The sequence below is a fragment of the Miniopterus natalensis genome, chromosome 15, assembly GCF_054644295.1.
Source record: "Miniopterus natalensis isolate mMinNat1 chromosome 15, mMinNat1.hap1, whole genome shotgun sequence".
In the NCBI taxonomy this organism is placed as follows: domain Eukaryota; kingdom Metazoa; phylum Chordata; class Mammalia; order Chiroptera; family Miniopteridae; genus Miniopterus; species Miniopterus natalensis.
Genome location: NC_142095.1, coordinates 33,069,891 through 33,084,315, shown reverse-complemented (window position 1 = coordinate 33,084,315; position 14,425 = coordinate 33,069,891). Strand labels below are relative to the sequence as shown.

Here is a 14,425-nt window from a genome sequence, read left to right as displayed (position 1 = left end):
CAAATGATCAGGCCTGGACAATGAGAATGCTCTATTATAACAGATACAATGATTGGTTCAGAGTGGGGGTCACAACACAAAGGAAATAGTTGAGAATGATATCCAGGGCATTTATTGCCATTTATAAGAAAGTAGAAGTTCTCCTTCTACTGAGATTGTTGAGCTGGGGGGATTGTAAGCTGTAGCTACTGAGGCCATCTTTGATACCCCAAGCAGAGAGTTTGTCTTAGAATAAGTGAACACAGAAAGAAGCTTAGAAGTGGAGGGAGGGGTATTTGAGATCTTGCTTTCCAGCATGTCATAAGTTTGGCTCAAATAAACTCATAAAAATTCTCAAAAAAAAAAAGAGAGAGAGAGAGACAGTACTGATTACATAGTTTGAGCATAGATCCATCTCTGCTGGAAGACCTGCTTCTGGATTGTTCTGTTAGGTAAGCCAATAAATTCCTTTTTTGCTTAAGCCAGTTTGAATTGGAGTTTTGTCACTTTCAGTCAAAATAGTCCCAAATAACTTACCTACATCCCCCCACCCCAAGAGAGCAGGGCTGATATACTAGATTGTTTATACTGTACAGGAATGGCTGGATAGGTGCGCTACTCCTGTCATCTTGGAACCAAAAGACCAGAATTTGAGGTCCATCTCTGCCACTGATCAATGGTGTGACCCAGGACAATGATGCTACTTTTCGGAGTCCTATTTTCTTCATTTATAAAATAGAGAAAAACATCCTTCCTTCAGATGTTGTAAAGATTAAAAGAGCTAATGGATGGAAAGGAGCTTTGTAAATTGAAAATGGCTTTGTAAATGTAAGTGATTGTCATTAAGTTTTAATAAGTGGCTTCCTCAAGGAGTAGAACTAGCAGTAGTATTGGAAAGGCACTGTTGAGCTGGAAGTAGCTGAGAAAGAATGTCTCCTCATTTTAAACACAAACCTTGGGCCCAGCCTGCATGGCTCAGTGGTTGAGCATCTACCTAGGATCCAGAAGATCTCGTTCGATTCCCAGTTGGGGCACATGCCCAGGTTGCAGGCTCAGTCCCCAGTGGGAGGCGTGCAGGAGGCAGCTGATCAATGACTCTCATTATTGATGTTTCTATCTCTTTCTCTCCCTCGTCCTTCCTCTCCCTGAAACCAATAAAGATATAGTAAATAAATAAATAAGGACAAACCGAGGCGCACTTACAGAAAGAAAATTTAAGAGCTTCTCATTGCCCTCAGGGAGTGGCCAGACCAGAATGGAATGGTGGTGGAATCAAGATGGGGACTATCGACCATAAGGTAAAAATGATGCTGGACTGAGCACCTAGCTGAGAAGAGAAGGCCCCAGGGCACTTCCAGCCAATATCCTAGCAAAGAAAGATTTGTAACTTTCTGGATACCCACATGTCTAAGTTAAGTATTCAGTTACTTTGAACAGTTATTAAGCTCTTGAAACATTCTAGGTCCCCTGATCTTTCCTTTACATGTATTATCCCATTTAATTTTCACAGTAACCCTATGAGATTGTGTTATGGGCTGAATTGTGCCCTCCCCACCAATTCACATATGGAAGTCTTAACCTATAGTACCTCAGAATATTACTGTTTTGGAGATAGGGCCTTCAAAAAGCTAATTAAGGTAAAATGAGGTCATATAGGTTGGCCCCAATCCAATATGACTGTCCTTATAAGAAGAGATCAGGACATATAGCTCACAGACCAAGGAACAACCATGGAAGACACAGAGAAAGCAGCTGTAGGAGGGGGGACTCAGAAGAAACCAAACTTGATAACAACAAATCAATCTTGGACTCCCAGCCTCCAGAACTGTGAGAAAATTAATTTCTGTTGTTTAAACCACCCAGTATATAGGATTTTGTTATGGCAGCTCTTGAAACTAACACAGGTAGGTACTACTATATAGCCATTTTACAGAGGTTAAATGACTTGCCCAAACTCATTACACTGAGGTTAAATGATGTGCCCAAAGTCACACCTCTAGCAAGTGAAGGAGCTGAGATTTATTTACCCTCAGGTAGCCTGCTCCAGAGTGCTCATTCTTTTTTTTCTTTTCTTTTTTTTAATTGATTTGAGAGAGAGAGTTATTGTTCTACATATATATATACATTCATGGGTTGACTCTTGTATGTGCCCTGACCGGGGATCAATCCCACAACCTTGGTGTATTGGGACAATGCTCTCGTCAACTGAGCTACCCGGCCAGGGCCCAGGTTGCCCATTCTGTTTTGTTTTGTTAATCTTCACCCAAGAATATCTTTTCCATTGCTTTTCAGAGAGAGCGGGAAGGACGGAGGGGGAGAGAGGGAGAGTGACAGAGGAGCAAGAGAGAGAAACATCGATATGTGAGAGACGCATCAACTGGTTACCTCCTGCATGCGCCCCAACCAGGGCTAGGGATCCAACCTGCAGCTTAGGTATGTGCCCTTAACTAGGAATCAAACCCAAGACCCTTCCGTGAGTGGGCCAACACTCTAACAGCTGAGCCTCACTGGTCAGGGTCAGAGTGCCCATTCTTAATTATTGCATGTATAGATCATTCCATAGAGCAGATTCAATTCTTCTCAACTACTTTTGTTTCTTTTTTTTAATCCATATCATTTAGTTACAAGCACTTGCACTGGCATCAGACATCTGGGTTCAAGTCTCATTTCTGCTCATGATTGCCCTTAAGCCTGTTTCCTCATCTAGAAAGTGGGGTTGATGATAATAGTGTTATCTCGCTCCAAGTGTTCAGGAAGGTTGAATGACATATTTGTGCACATAAAGTGCTGAGCACTTGGAAAACATTCAAAGCTATTTGCTGTTATCATTGCATTGCTAGAAAGCAGAAGTTTTATGATTCAAACCTGGGGCTGGTTTGGCCAAAGCTAGTGCACATAACCCTTGCATCGAGCTGTTCAGCATTGCTGAGTCCCTACAGAGAGGCATGGGAGCTGTGGAATCAGACAAATGGGTATTTGTATTCTAACCCTAATACCCTTTAACCATGTGGGTTTAAGTAAGCTATTTAAATTCTCTGAACCTGTAAAATTGGACTAACAGCTTCTTAACCTCACATGGTTTAAATGAGGTAAAATATGTGAGATGTTGGTCACATAGTAGATGCTCAGTAAACATTAGTAAAGAGTATTTCATCTTTTGTAGAAGGTTAGATTGTAAAGACAAATGCAATTGAGAAGAAATATGGTGCAAATTACCCTTTATTATCTGAATGTGTTCCTGCAGAAATTTAGAGAAAGCTGGCAATTAATAAAGCCATGTTACAATCCTTAAAGATATTGAAGTCATTAAGTTCCCTGAAAATGGCTATAAGAAAAAAAAATACCCTTTAAAAAAATGCCTTAATTGTCTATAAAGTACAATAAGCAAGGTCTCATGTATACCACCCCATCCTGTAGTTCTTAGGTACTAAAGTTTAAGAAAACTGAGACTAAAAAAAGAAAAGGAAAGTCCATTTTCAGATGTGGAGCCATTCAAACCATTCTGCCTTTACAATATTATTAGTCCTGAAAAAGCGGGGGATAGATGGAAAATTCTAAAGGATTAATACTTACCTATATGTAAAATTTACTTTTTACTTATCTATAAGGTCTCCAAAACATTAACACAAAATTAGATTAATGTTTGTTTGTAAGGATTAAAATAGATAACATTGTCACTTCTTAAGGAATCAGTCATTAAATGTATGTATGAAGCTCTAACGAAAATCTGTGGGGTTTGTCCAGCATTACCTTTCCCTTGCTTCTGATAATAGTATCCAGCTTCCGTTAAGAAACTGCCCCTCCTCCCTCACTGGGCAGGAGTGGATCTGGGTCCCAGGGCAGCCAGCCAAGCTGCCTGTTTCGGTCCGCTCTGGCTGCTATTTCATGACACCGTAGACTTCGTGCCTTAAAAGACAAACATCTCTTCCTCACAGTTCTGGAAACTGGATATCAGGGTGTCGGTATGGTGAGAGCTCCCTTCCTGATTTATAGTTGGCTGGCTACCTTCTTGCTGTCCTCAAGTAGAAAGAGAGAAAGCTCTAGTCTTCCTCTCTTTACGAGGACACTAATCCCATTATAGAGGCTCTACCCTCATGACCTCATCGAAACCTAATTACCTCCCATTAATTTAATTTTATTTAATTTGCCTTTCCCTAATGACTAGGGATGTTAAACATCTTTTCATGGGCTTACTGATTGTATACCTCCTTTGGGAAAATGTCTATTCACATTATTTTCTCATTTTTGGGTTGGGCTGTTTGTTGTTGAGTTGTAGGAGTTTTTTATACTTTCAGAATATTAATTACTTATCACATATATGGCTTGCAAATGTTTTCTCCCATACTGTGGGTTGTCTTTCAACTATCTTGATAGTGTCCTTTGATGCACAAATGTTTTAAATTTTGATGAAGTCTATCAAATTTTCTTTTGTTGCCCATGCTTTTGGTGTCATAACCAAGAAATCACTGCCAAATCCAGTGTCATGAAGCCTTTCCCCTGTGTTTTCTAAGAATTTTGTAGTTTTAGCTCTTACACTTAGGTCTTTGATCCGTTGGAATTAGTTTTTTTGCATAATGTAAGGTAAGAGTGCAACTTCATTCTTTGCATGTGGCTATCTAGTTGTACCCGCACCATTTATTGAAAAGACTGTCCTGCCTGGCCGGGGTAGCTCAATGGTTGAGCATCGACCTAGGATCCAGGAGATCTCGGTTTGATTCCCAGTCAGGGCACATGCCTGGGTTGCAGGCTCCATCCCCAGTAGAGGGCGTGCAGGAGGCAGCTGATCAATGTCTCTCTTTCATCATTGATGTTTCTCTCTCTATATACCTCTCCCTTCCTCTCTCTTTAAAATCAATAAAAGCATATTTAAAAATAAATAGAAATAATAAAATAAAAAAAGACTGTCCTTTTTCCATTGAAAGATTTTGGCACCCTTCTTGAAAATCAATTGGCCGTATGTGTGAGGGTTTGTCTTTAGGTTCTCTATTCTATTTCATTGATCTGTATGTCTGTCCTTATGCCAGTACTACTGTTTTGAAGGAAGCAATGGTTTTAATCATATTAAATCTTAATATGATAGGTTGTTGCTTGTATGCAGATGTTTCATTGTATTTTATTTATGTTTTAGGAAATTGTTTTGGGCTTGGTGTTGACATGCCATGCATTAAAATTTTTCCCACGTAAAATAATGGGAATCAGGTTTCCTTCCTGTCTGCTTTCACACAGAATATCTGATTTCTAACACAGACTACTGATGTTAAGCAAGAAATTCCTGTTTTTTATTTCTACCCTTCATTGGTTTTATCCTACATCTTTAGACATTCATACTTAACCTAAAGTCTAAAGTAAATTAAGATCTTAGAATCAGCTTGTTGATGTCAATGAAAATCCCTGCTGGACTTTTTAAGTGGATTGGATTGAACCTATAGATCCATTGAATATTGAGTCTTCTAATCCATGAACAAAGTATGTGATTTGTCTCAGTTTTCTTTGATTTCTTTCACCAGAGTTTTGTTTTCAGCATACAAATCTTGCACAACTTTTAAAAAATTCATATCTATTTATTTTAAAAATTTGTCCCAGGAATCTCAGTCATTTTAACTAACCTCCCAGCCATCGACTCTAGCAAAAAACTCAATCTCTTTAGAAAGCTAAACTAATTTAAATGTCATTTGGTGCTACAAGAAAAAAACAAAGAAAACATTTGTTCTTGACTGTCATGTGTTGTTGGGTCTTTACAATACATTATTGCTTTTAATCCTTTCAACAACCCAATGACATAGTTGCCAATGTCCCCATTTTACAAATGAGGAAACTGAGGCTTAGAGAACAATGGTTGCCTTGCTCAAGGTCACAGAACCTGGAAACCCAGTACAGACAGTTCTACCTGTCTTCAAAATCCATGTACTTTTGTTTATGCCATTCTTCCTCCTGTCTCCTCCATCCCCATTATTTGTAAGGATCAGATCTGAGGATCAGGAATGTAATTTTCCATCTTGAAGGCAGAAAACACAGTGGGGCTTGTTATTAAGTAATCCACCAGACAGCCCTTGATTAGCAATAGAAGTGAAATTCTACCAGACTCTGGGGATGCCATTTAGTAATATTAAATTTAGGGCATAAATTAGTCTGGCTGGAGAGTTAATTCCCTTTCTGATTCAGGTAGTTGTCATGAGAGAGCTGTCTGGTGGGAATTCGGCCTCCTGGTTCAGATTGTCTGTAGACAAGATTCCAGAAGAGACAAACTTTCCCACAGCATCTCAACTACTCTGCCTTGGCACTTAGCTCACTGAGTCTGTTGTTTAGCCTCTACCTTCCCTGCAAGATTGTGAACAGCAAAGTTCAAGGATCTCCCTACCTTGCTCACCACTGAGTTCCAGTCCGTGCACAGTGCCTGGCACATAGTAGCACTCCATACAAGCTTGTTTAGTACTTGATTGATTAACAAATCACTGAAAATTAAGTTGAACTGTGTGTGCCAGGGTTTGCAAAGCTCCCAATGGTCAGGTTAGAACCAGTGAAGGAAACTGCCTTGACGGCACCTCCTGGTTTTTGAGAGTTTTCCAGGAGCAATCACTGGAAAATCACTCCTTAGGTCTTTCCTGTGCCCTGTTGTGAGGTTGTAGCCTAGCCACTGTTCCCTTCTTCTAGACTTCAGACTTTCTTCCTTCCACCTCACCTAGGTGACCACAAAAGGCTCCTAGATGGCAGAGCCTCTTTAGAACCAAGAAAGAGGGACTCTAGTCCTTGGTCCATGCTTTAGAGAATCCCATATATCACAAACACACACACATGAAATTTTGGTAAAGAACACACAGGCACTTCTTTGGTATTTGGTGCTCAGTCCTGGCACTGTTCAACCCATAACCCTAAAGGTCCACTCTTACAACTCAGAGCCATGCTTGTCCACACCTCTAAAGAAAAGACAACCGGCCCTGGCCGGTGTGCTCAGTAGTTAGAGCGTCAGCCCTTGGATCAAAGGGTCGCAGGTTCGATTCCCAGTCAAGGGCACACACCTGGGTTGCAGGTTCGATCCCTGGCCCCAGTTGGAGCATGGGTGGGAGGCAACCAATCAATGTGTCTCCCTTACATCAATATTTTTCTCTATCTCTAGCTCTCTCTCTCCCCAACCCTCCCCCCTCCCTTCAATTCTCTCTAAAAAAAAGGAAAAAATATCCTTGGGATATCCTGGGGGAAGGATTAACAAAAACAAAATACAAAAATAAATAAATAAATAAGAACACGTGTTTTTTAAAAAAAGAAAGAAAATCGTCTGGCCAGCATGGCTCAGTGGTTGATCATCGACCTAGGATCCAGGATATCTAATCCTATTCCCGGTCAGGGCACATGCCTGGGTTGCAGGCTCCATCCCCAGCAGGGGGCGTGCAGGAGGCAGCCCATCAATGACAACTCTCTCATCACTGATGTTTCTCTCTCTCTCTCTGAAATTAATAAAGATATATTTTTCCTAGGTCAATGCTTAACCACTGAGCCAGGCCCGTCTGGGCAAGATATACGAGAGAGAGAGAGAGAGAGAGAGAGAGAGAGAGAGAGAGAGAGAGAGAGAGAGAGAGAGAGAGAGAGAGAAGGAAGGAAGAAAGAGAAGGAAGGGGAGGGGAGGGGAGGGGAGGGGAGGGGAGGGGAGGGAAGGGAAGGGAAGGGAAGGGAAGGGAAGGGAAGGGAAGGGAAGGGAAGGGAAGGGAAGGGAAGGGAAGGGAAGGGAAGGGAAGGGAAGGGAAGGGAAGGGAAGGGAAGGGAAGGGAAGGGAAGGGAAGGGAAGGGAAGGGAAGGGAAGGGAAGGGAAGGGAAGGGAAGGGAAGGGAGAAAGAGAGGACAACTGCATCTACAGGGTTTTCAGTGGGTTGTGCTAATATTCAAGACAGACACTGTTTCAGAAGGTGGGGGGATATGAGTGTTAGAGCCACTTGGAAAAAAGAAAAGACAAATCAATGTATTTATCAAACCCTTCCCCCTCAGATAGCATGACTGCAATAGATTCTTACACAACAAAGCATTGCTTCCCAGTAGTGCCAAAGTGTGCACTGTCTTGCTGCTTTCCCATGGTTCCAGCAGTGCTCACAGATTAGTTCTATATTCACAAGAGTTGCACACGGTAACTGAGGAACATTTTGCAATATTGACTATTTTATTACTCAACTTTGCTTCCACATTTGCCTAGATCAGGAGTGGGGACCCTTTTTTCTGCCAAAGGCCATTTGAATATTTATAACATCACTCACTGGCCAAATAAAATTATTAACTTAAAAATTAGCTATGAAAAAAGCTCCTAGATTTATTAAATTTTGAGTCCCGCCAGCAGTTGCCTTGGCAGGGCCAGACCAAATGATTTTGCAGTCTGTATAGGGCCTGAGGGCCAGATGTTCTCCACCCCTGGCCTAGATGTAACGTGAGAGCTATGCGAAGCCAGTTCTTTACATGGACAATGAGATGGATGGACACTGGTGTTGCAAATGGACTTGCAGACGGTTTTACTTTTATCAAAATATTTAATTAGATTTTCAAAAACTAATTTCAGATCTACCTAAATAATTTTGATTTTAAAATTTAAAATTCACTTAGTATAAATACACTTTGCCTTCTAATTTTAACAATTTTTTGTACTTTAGGAGAAAAATAACTTTTGAGAAAACATACGTGAACCATTTTTAAAATTTTAACATTTTACATTTGCTAAAATTACACTTTGGATGAAAATATATTCAAATTTTATATAGTTTGAATTTAATTTTTAACCTTGCAATTATTACTGTCAATAGGACACAGATTATGTGAAAAACGACTTTAACTAAATAATTAGTGATATTTCTGAAAGGACAACCAGAAAACTGTATTTACTATATTTTATAATCTATAAAAAAAGATTGAATTCCTAACCCTCAGTACCTCAGAATGTGACCTTATTTGGAAATAGGATCTTTACTGAAATAATCAAGTTAAAATTATAAAGTAACTAAAACCATAATTATTTCTAGATCGTAAGTCTATGAATAAAACACTCATACAATTCATAATTACTTAAATTCAGTCATCTTTAATATTGCGTTACTTTCAGTCATATAAAAATGTGGCTTTCCACATTTGTCATTTTGGACATTATGTAGTGTTAAGGTGGGAGGACAGAGGTCTTATCAAGACAACTCTGTATATGTAGCCCTCTGTTTCTGCACATCCCCTTGGCTAGGGGGATGAACACCTTCCTGTCACTAGTCTCAGGCACTGCATTATCCCTCGTGTTTTCCCTACACCAGGGCCACACCTTGGTAACTAGTCCCTTTATTAGACCTTCCCCCATTTATCCAAATCAATGTGCCATCTACTTCTTGCTCGCCCCATGACTGATACAGGTGAGAAGACCATGTGTCAGGGGACTCTGGGCAACCTGCAGAGCAGACAAAGGGACTTCTTAGCCACATACTTCCTTCATCATGTAGCAGAGTGGGTGAGCTGCCACCAGAAGGACACGGCTGGCTTGGGGTATTCCACTCCCATGGGGTAGTTTCTGTAAGTTGCAAGGGGTGGGAATAAAAGCATGAAATATCCTTCAGTATTTTCCTTTTTCTCTGTTAGTAAAATATTTGTTTGATGACTTTTTCATAATATTTCTATTAGAAAACAGAGGAAGCTTCCCCCTCAGTGCCCCAAAGGAGAAAGGAAAGTGCTAAGTGGATGGTCATTCCTGTCACTCATCTTATGATATAAGAGGAAGCAGCCACTTCAAAGGGGAGAAGCAGGGAGCTGTCGCAGTGGACAATCTTTCTGTCTACACCTCCTCTTATAGGTTAAATTGTGCCTTCCCCCCAAAAAAAGATTGAATTCCTAACCCTCAGTACCTCAGAATGTGACCTTATTTGGAAATAGGATCTTTACAGAAATAATCAAGTTAAAATGATAAGGTAACTAAAACCATGAAACTCCTAGAAGAAAACATAGGTGGTAAGCTCTTGACATAGGTCTGGGCAACGATTTTTTGTTCTGACACTATAACCAAATGCATCAAAAGCAAAAATAAACACCGAACTAAATAGCTCCCACACAGCAAAGAAAACCGTCAACAAACTGAAAAGGCAATTTACCAAATGGGATACAGTATTTGCAAATCATATATTTGATAAGAGGTTAATATCCAAAATATATTTTAAAAACTCATAGAACTCAATAGCAAAAACTAGCAATCCAATTTAAAAATGGGCAGAGGTTCTGAAACAACATTTTCCAAAGAAGACCTACAGATGTCCAAAAGGTACATGAAAGGTGCTCAACATCACAAATCATCAGGAAAATGCAAATCAAAACCAGTGAGATATCACTTCACACCTGCTAGAATGGCTATTATCAGAGAGACAAGAAATAACAAGTGTTGGCGAGGGTGTGGAGAAAGGGAACCCTTGTGCACTGTTGGTAGGAATGTAAATTAATACAGCCACTATGGGAAACAGTATGGAGGTTCCCCAAAAAAATTAAAAATAGAACTACCATATGATCCAACAGTCTCCCTTCTGGGTACTGGTATTTATCTAAGGAAAACAAAAGCGACTGACTGGAAGAGATATGTGTAAACACTAATATAAATAAAGTCACCTTCAAGTGGAGACAGAGCTGCCTTGCACATCTTATGTCTCAAATACTTGGAATGTTAAAATGGTCTAAACAACCTTGTTTCCCAAAGAAGTGTTTACAAAGATAACAAGATGACTACTAGACAGAAAAATGAAAACATTTAGAATGCATATCACTATGCTGTGTTATCTCCACCAATAGAAATGCTTTCCTTGTACTGATGTAATAATTCCCCTTCTCTTTTTCATAAATACCCATTGCTTTGGTCTTCAAATAGGAATATTATTTGGGCTTCTGCCTGAATTAATGATTCCCAAGTAGCTCCTTTTTTCGTTCTTTTTTTAAAATATGTTTTTTTATTGATTTTAGAGAGAGGGAGAGAGAGATAGAAACATCAGCGATGAGAGAGTCATTGACTGGCTGCCTCCTGCACGCCCCCTGAGTCAAAGGGTATTGGGTCCATGATGGCAGCAAAAATAAACTTGGTATTGTGAAACAAGGAAGGCACATGGAAGAAGTAATTGGAGAGTCTAGGCTGGGCTGATCTGGCTTACTGAGAAGTCAGAGAGAGAGAAGGGGGCCTTGGAAACAGGTTTAGGGGGTAAGCCCCGGGCAAGCTGCCACTACCTACTGCTTCCAAGTCTGGTGGGGTCCCCTCCAAGGGAAGAAGGGGGATGGAGACGGTGCTGGCGCTCTCCCTTGGTGGGGAGTGCTCACTGAGTCCTTGGTCCTAAGTGTATTTATCTCTTTCTTGAAGGTGGGAATCTTAGGAGAGATCCAGAGGAGGGTCTTAATAGAATATTCATCAGCTTTCCGGGTGACCCATCAGCTTTCAGGGTCACTGTCTCCGCTGATTGGTCAGTGCCAGAGCAGAGGTCATTAGTCTATGTAGCTGGTCCTGAGGCACCCATGGGTGCCACTTGTCTGGTTTCACTGCTTTTCTGGGCCTGGAGTTGAAATACTACTGAGGCCTAAATGTTATCTTTAGGGAGAAAACGCTCAGGGGGTCTAAACCACATGACCAGCGATATGCTAGGGGAAGATAGATTACTCTGGGGACAAGATTCTTGCCTTCCTGCCCTAGTGAGTTTCTGTACCTGGGTTTCTGTACTGGCCCATCTAACGGTCCCCTTTCCGGTAACACTATTTTCTCCACTTCTGTGAATGTTTGCAATACTCCGTTGTGCATGAAAAAGGAGTTCTGCAGAAAGAACCTCACAGGGTTATCTGATCATAAATTGCTAACTGAGCAGATCATGGTGGACATATAACTTTTAGTCAAAGATTTATCTCTGCCTTAAGCAAGCTCTTTCCATTTTTTGTGTGCATCTAGATTAACACACCTTTTCAAATAAGTTTGATCACCCTCAAGAGAGTACATAATCTTGTTAACTATCCTGTAATCCAATCCCCACCCTTCTTTTTTTAAAAATATATCTTTATTGATTTCAGAGAGCGGAAAGGAGAGGGAGAGAGAGAGAGAAATATCAATGATGAGAGAGTCATTGATCGGCTGCCTCCTGCACGCCCCCTACTGGGGATTGAGCCCTCAACCCGGGCATGTGTCCTGACCTGGAATTTAACCACCACCTCCTGTATCCTAGGTGGATGCTCCACCACTGAGCTGTGCCCAGCAGGGCTCCCCACCCTTCTTTCTCCCAACTTCAGGTAATCTTCCTTAAATTTACTCCTTAATTTCAAATGTATGAAAGAAACTGCAAAACTCAATTTTCCTGAGCTTTTGAGATTTTTTTTTTTTTAATCCTCACCTGAGGAGGTTTTTTCCATTTCTTTTTTCAGAGAGAGTAGAAATGGGAGAGAGAGAAACATCGATGTGAGAGAGACACATCGATTGGTTGCCTCCTGCACACATACCCGGCTGGTACTAGGATCGAGCCTGCAACCAAGGTACGTGCCCTTAGCCAGAATCGAACCAGGGGCCCTCCAGTCCATGGGCAGATGCTCTAACCACTAAGCCAAACCCACTAGGGTCAGAGCTTTTGAGATCTTGCATCCCAGCAATTGTTGCCTCTTTTGCTCAAATAAACTCATACTTTTTTTTTTTTTTATAGGTTTGAATGTTCTTATTAAGACCATTAAGGAAAAAAAGAATATGGGGCTTTTTAATCATAGACTTTTAAGCGAAAGTCCTGGCAGAGTTAACTCAGTTGGTTAAAGCATGACCCCATGTGCCAAGGTTGTGAGTTTGACCCCTGGTCAGGGCATGTACAAGAATCAACCAAGGGGCCCTGGCCCGTGTGTTCAGTGGTTAGAGCGCCCACCCATGCACGGAAGGGTCCTGGGTTGGATTCCTGGTCAAGGGCACTACCTGGGTTGTGGGTTCCTCCCTGCTCCCCTTTCCCCCTTCTCCTTTCCCCTCCCCCTCCTCCAGTCTCTCACATTGATGTCTCTCTCCCCCTCCCTTCCACTCTCTCTGAAAAGCCGTGGAGAGAAAAAAATACCCTCAGGTGAGAATTTAAAAAAATAAAAATGAGCCCAACCAGGCGTGGCTCAGCGGTCAAACATCGACCTGGGTCCAGGAGATTGCGGCTGGATTCCCCCTCAGGGCACATACCGCGGTTGTGGGCTCCAGCCCCAGTCCCGGGCGTGCAGGAGGCAGCCGATCAATGACGCTCTCATCACTGATGTTTCTCTCTCTCTTCCTCTCTCTGATCAATAAAGATATTTAAAAAAAAAAAAAAAAAAATATATATATATATATATATATATATATATATATATATAAAAATCAACCAATGGATGCATAAGTAAGTGGAACAACAAATGGATGTTTCTCTCTCCCTTCCTCTCTCTTTCTAAAACTCAATAAATACAAATTTAAAAAAAAGAAAAAGAATTTCAAGCCAATGATGACTGGAGTTATCTTCTTCAATAAGATAGGTAGCCCATAGGAGCACTGTCAGATCACGGAGATGTTGTACGGAGCAGTGCAAGCAGAGCGCCTTAGGAAATGCTGTCTTGTTACTATTATTACTATGGCTGCCAACGAGAGTTGCCTCCAAGAGATTCCTCCCTCTCTCCCTGTAATGGATTACTTCACTCTCACTCTGCTTCTTTCCCAGGTTCCTTCCTCCCGCTTCCCTCGCTGCCCCCCCCCCCCGCCGCCGCAGCCCCAATGGTTTAGCCCGGCTTCCCCAAGGGAAACCCAAGGGGCGGAGCACGAGGTGTCGGCGAGTGGTTCGGCGCCCTCCCCCGAGACCACTTGGATCGCTCCGCGTCTGATGGTGGGCCGGTAATCCTGGGGCGGGGCGCGAGTCCCGGGCTCCGATTGGCCAGTGCAAGGTAAACATCCGGCAGGGTGGGGCGGGGCCGGAAGTGAAAGCGGAAGGCGGTGGCTGAAGCGGTTCTGGAGGTTCCGGACTTGGAGTCGGTGCCTTCAGGTACCATGGGCCGGGCTGAGGCGCGCTGAAGAGGACGCCGGACGCTGAAGGGGCTTGGGGCTGGGCCATGGCTGGCGCTCGGGCGGCCGCCGCTGCTTCGGCCGGATCCTCGACTTCTTCGGGCAACCCGCCGCCGCAGGAGCCGGGACTCGGGGAGTTGCTGGAGGAGTTCTCCAGGACTCAGTACCGGGCCAAGGACTGCAGCGGGACGGGCGGCTCTAAGGTGAGTTCGGAGGCGTGATGAGCAGGAGAAGGTCCCTGGCTTGGGAAGTTACAGCGGAAAGGCTGAGGTTAGGGGTCAGAGGAAGAAGAGTTCCCAGGATCTGGATCCGGAGAGTAAGGGTCGGTTTAAAAACCGAAAAAGGAGGAACCGAGGTCAGATGGAGGCAAGGAAGAATATCCTTTTGGTTTGAGACAGGGGGTTTGGAGGTCAAGGATCAGCGTGAGGGGCCGGTTCAGAGATTAGA

The 14,425-nt window shown here is 42.4% G+C and overlaps 1 protein-coding gene and 1 non-coding gene across 5 annotated transcripts in view; both read left to right on the top strand.

The window, feature by feature from the left end:
* The first annotated feature begins 3,184 nt into the window (after positions 1-3,184).
* LOC148091446 (small nucleolar RNA SNORA33) lies at positions 3,185-3,312 on the top strand. Its single transcript, XR_015715745.1, has one exon. It is a non-coding gene; the product is annotated as a small nucleolar RNA SNORA33 (small nucleolar RNA).
* Positions 3,313-13,937: 10,625 nt separating this feature from the next.
* MTMR14 (myotubularin related protein 14) overlaps positions 13,938-14,425 on the top strand; it is a 46,404-nt gene continuing 45,916 nt past the window's right edge. The window contains exon 1 of one of the 4 annotated variants that reach the window (XM_016209963.2): positions 13,938-14,181. In XM_016209963.2, coding sequence (XP_016065449.1) covers positions 14,026-14,181 — 156 coding nt within the window. In that variant the 5' untranslated portion in view covers positions 13,938-14,025. The remainder of the gene's footprint in view (positions 14,182-14,425) is intronic. The other 3 variants (XM_087824988.1, XM_016209962.2, XM_016209964.2) reach the window with 3 other exon arrangements.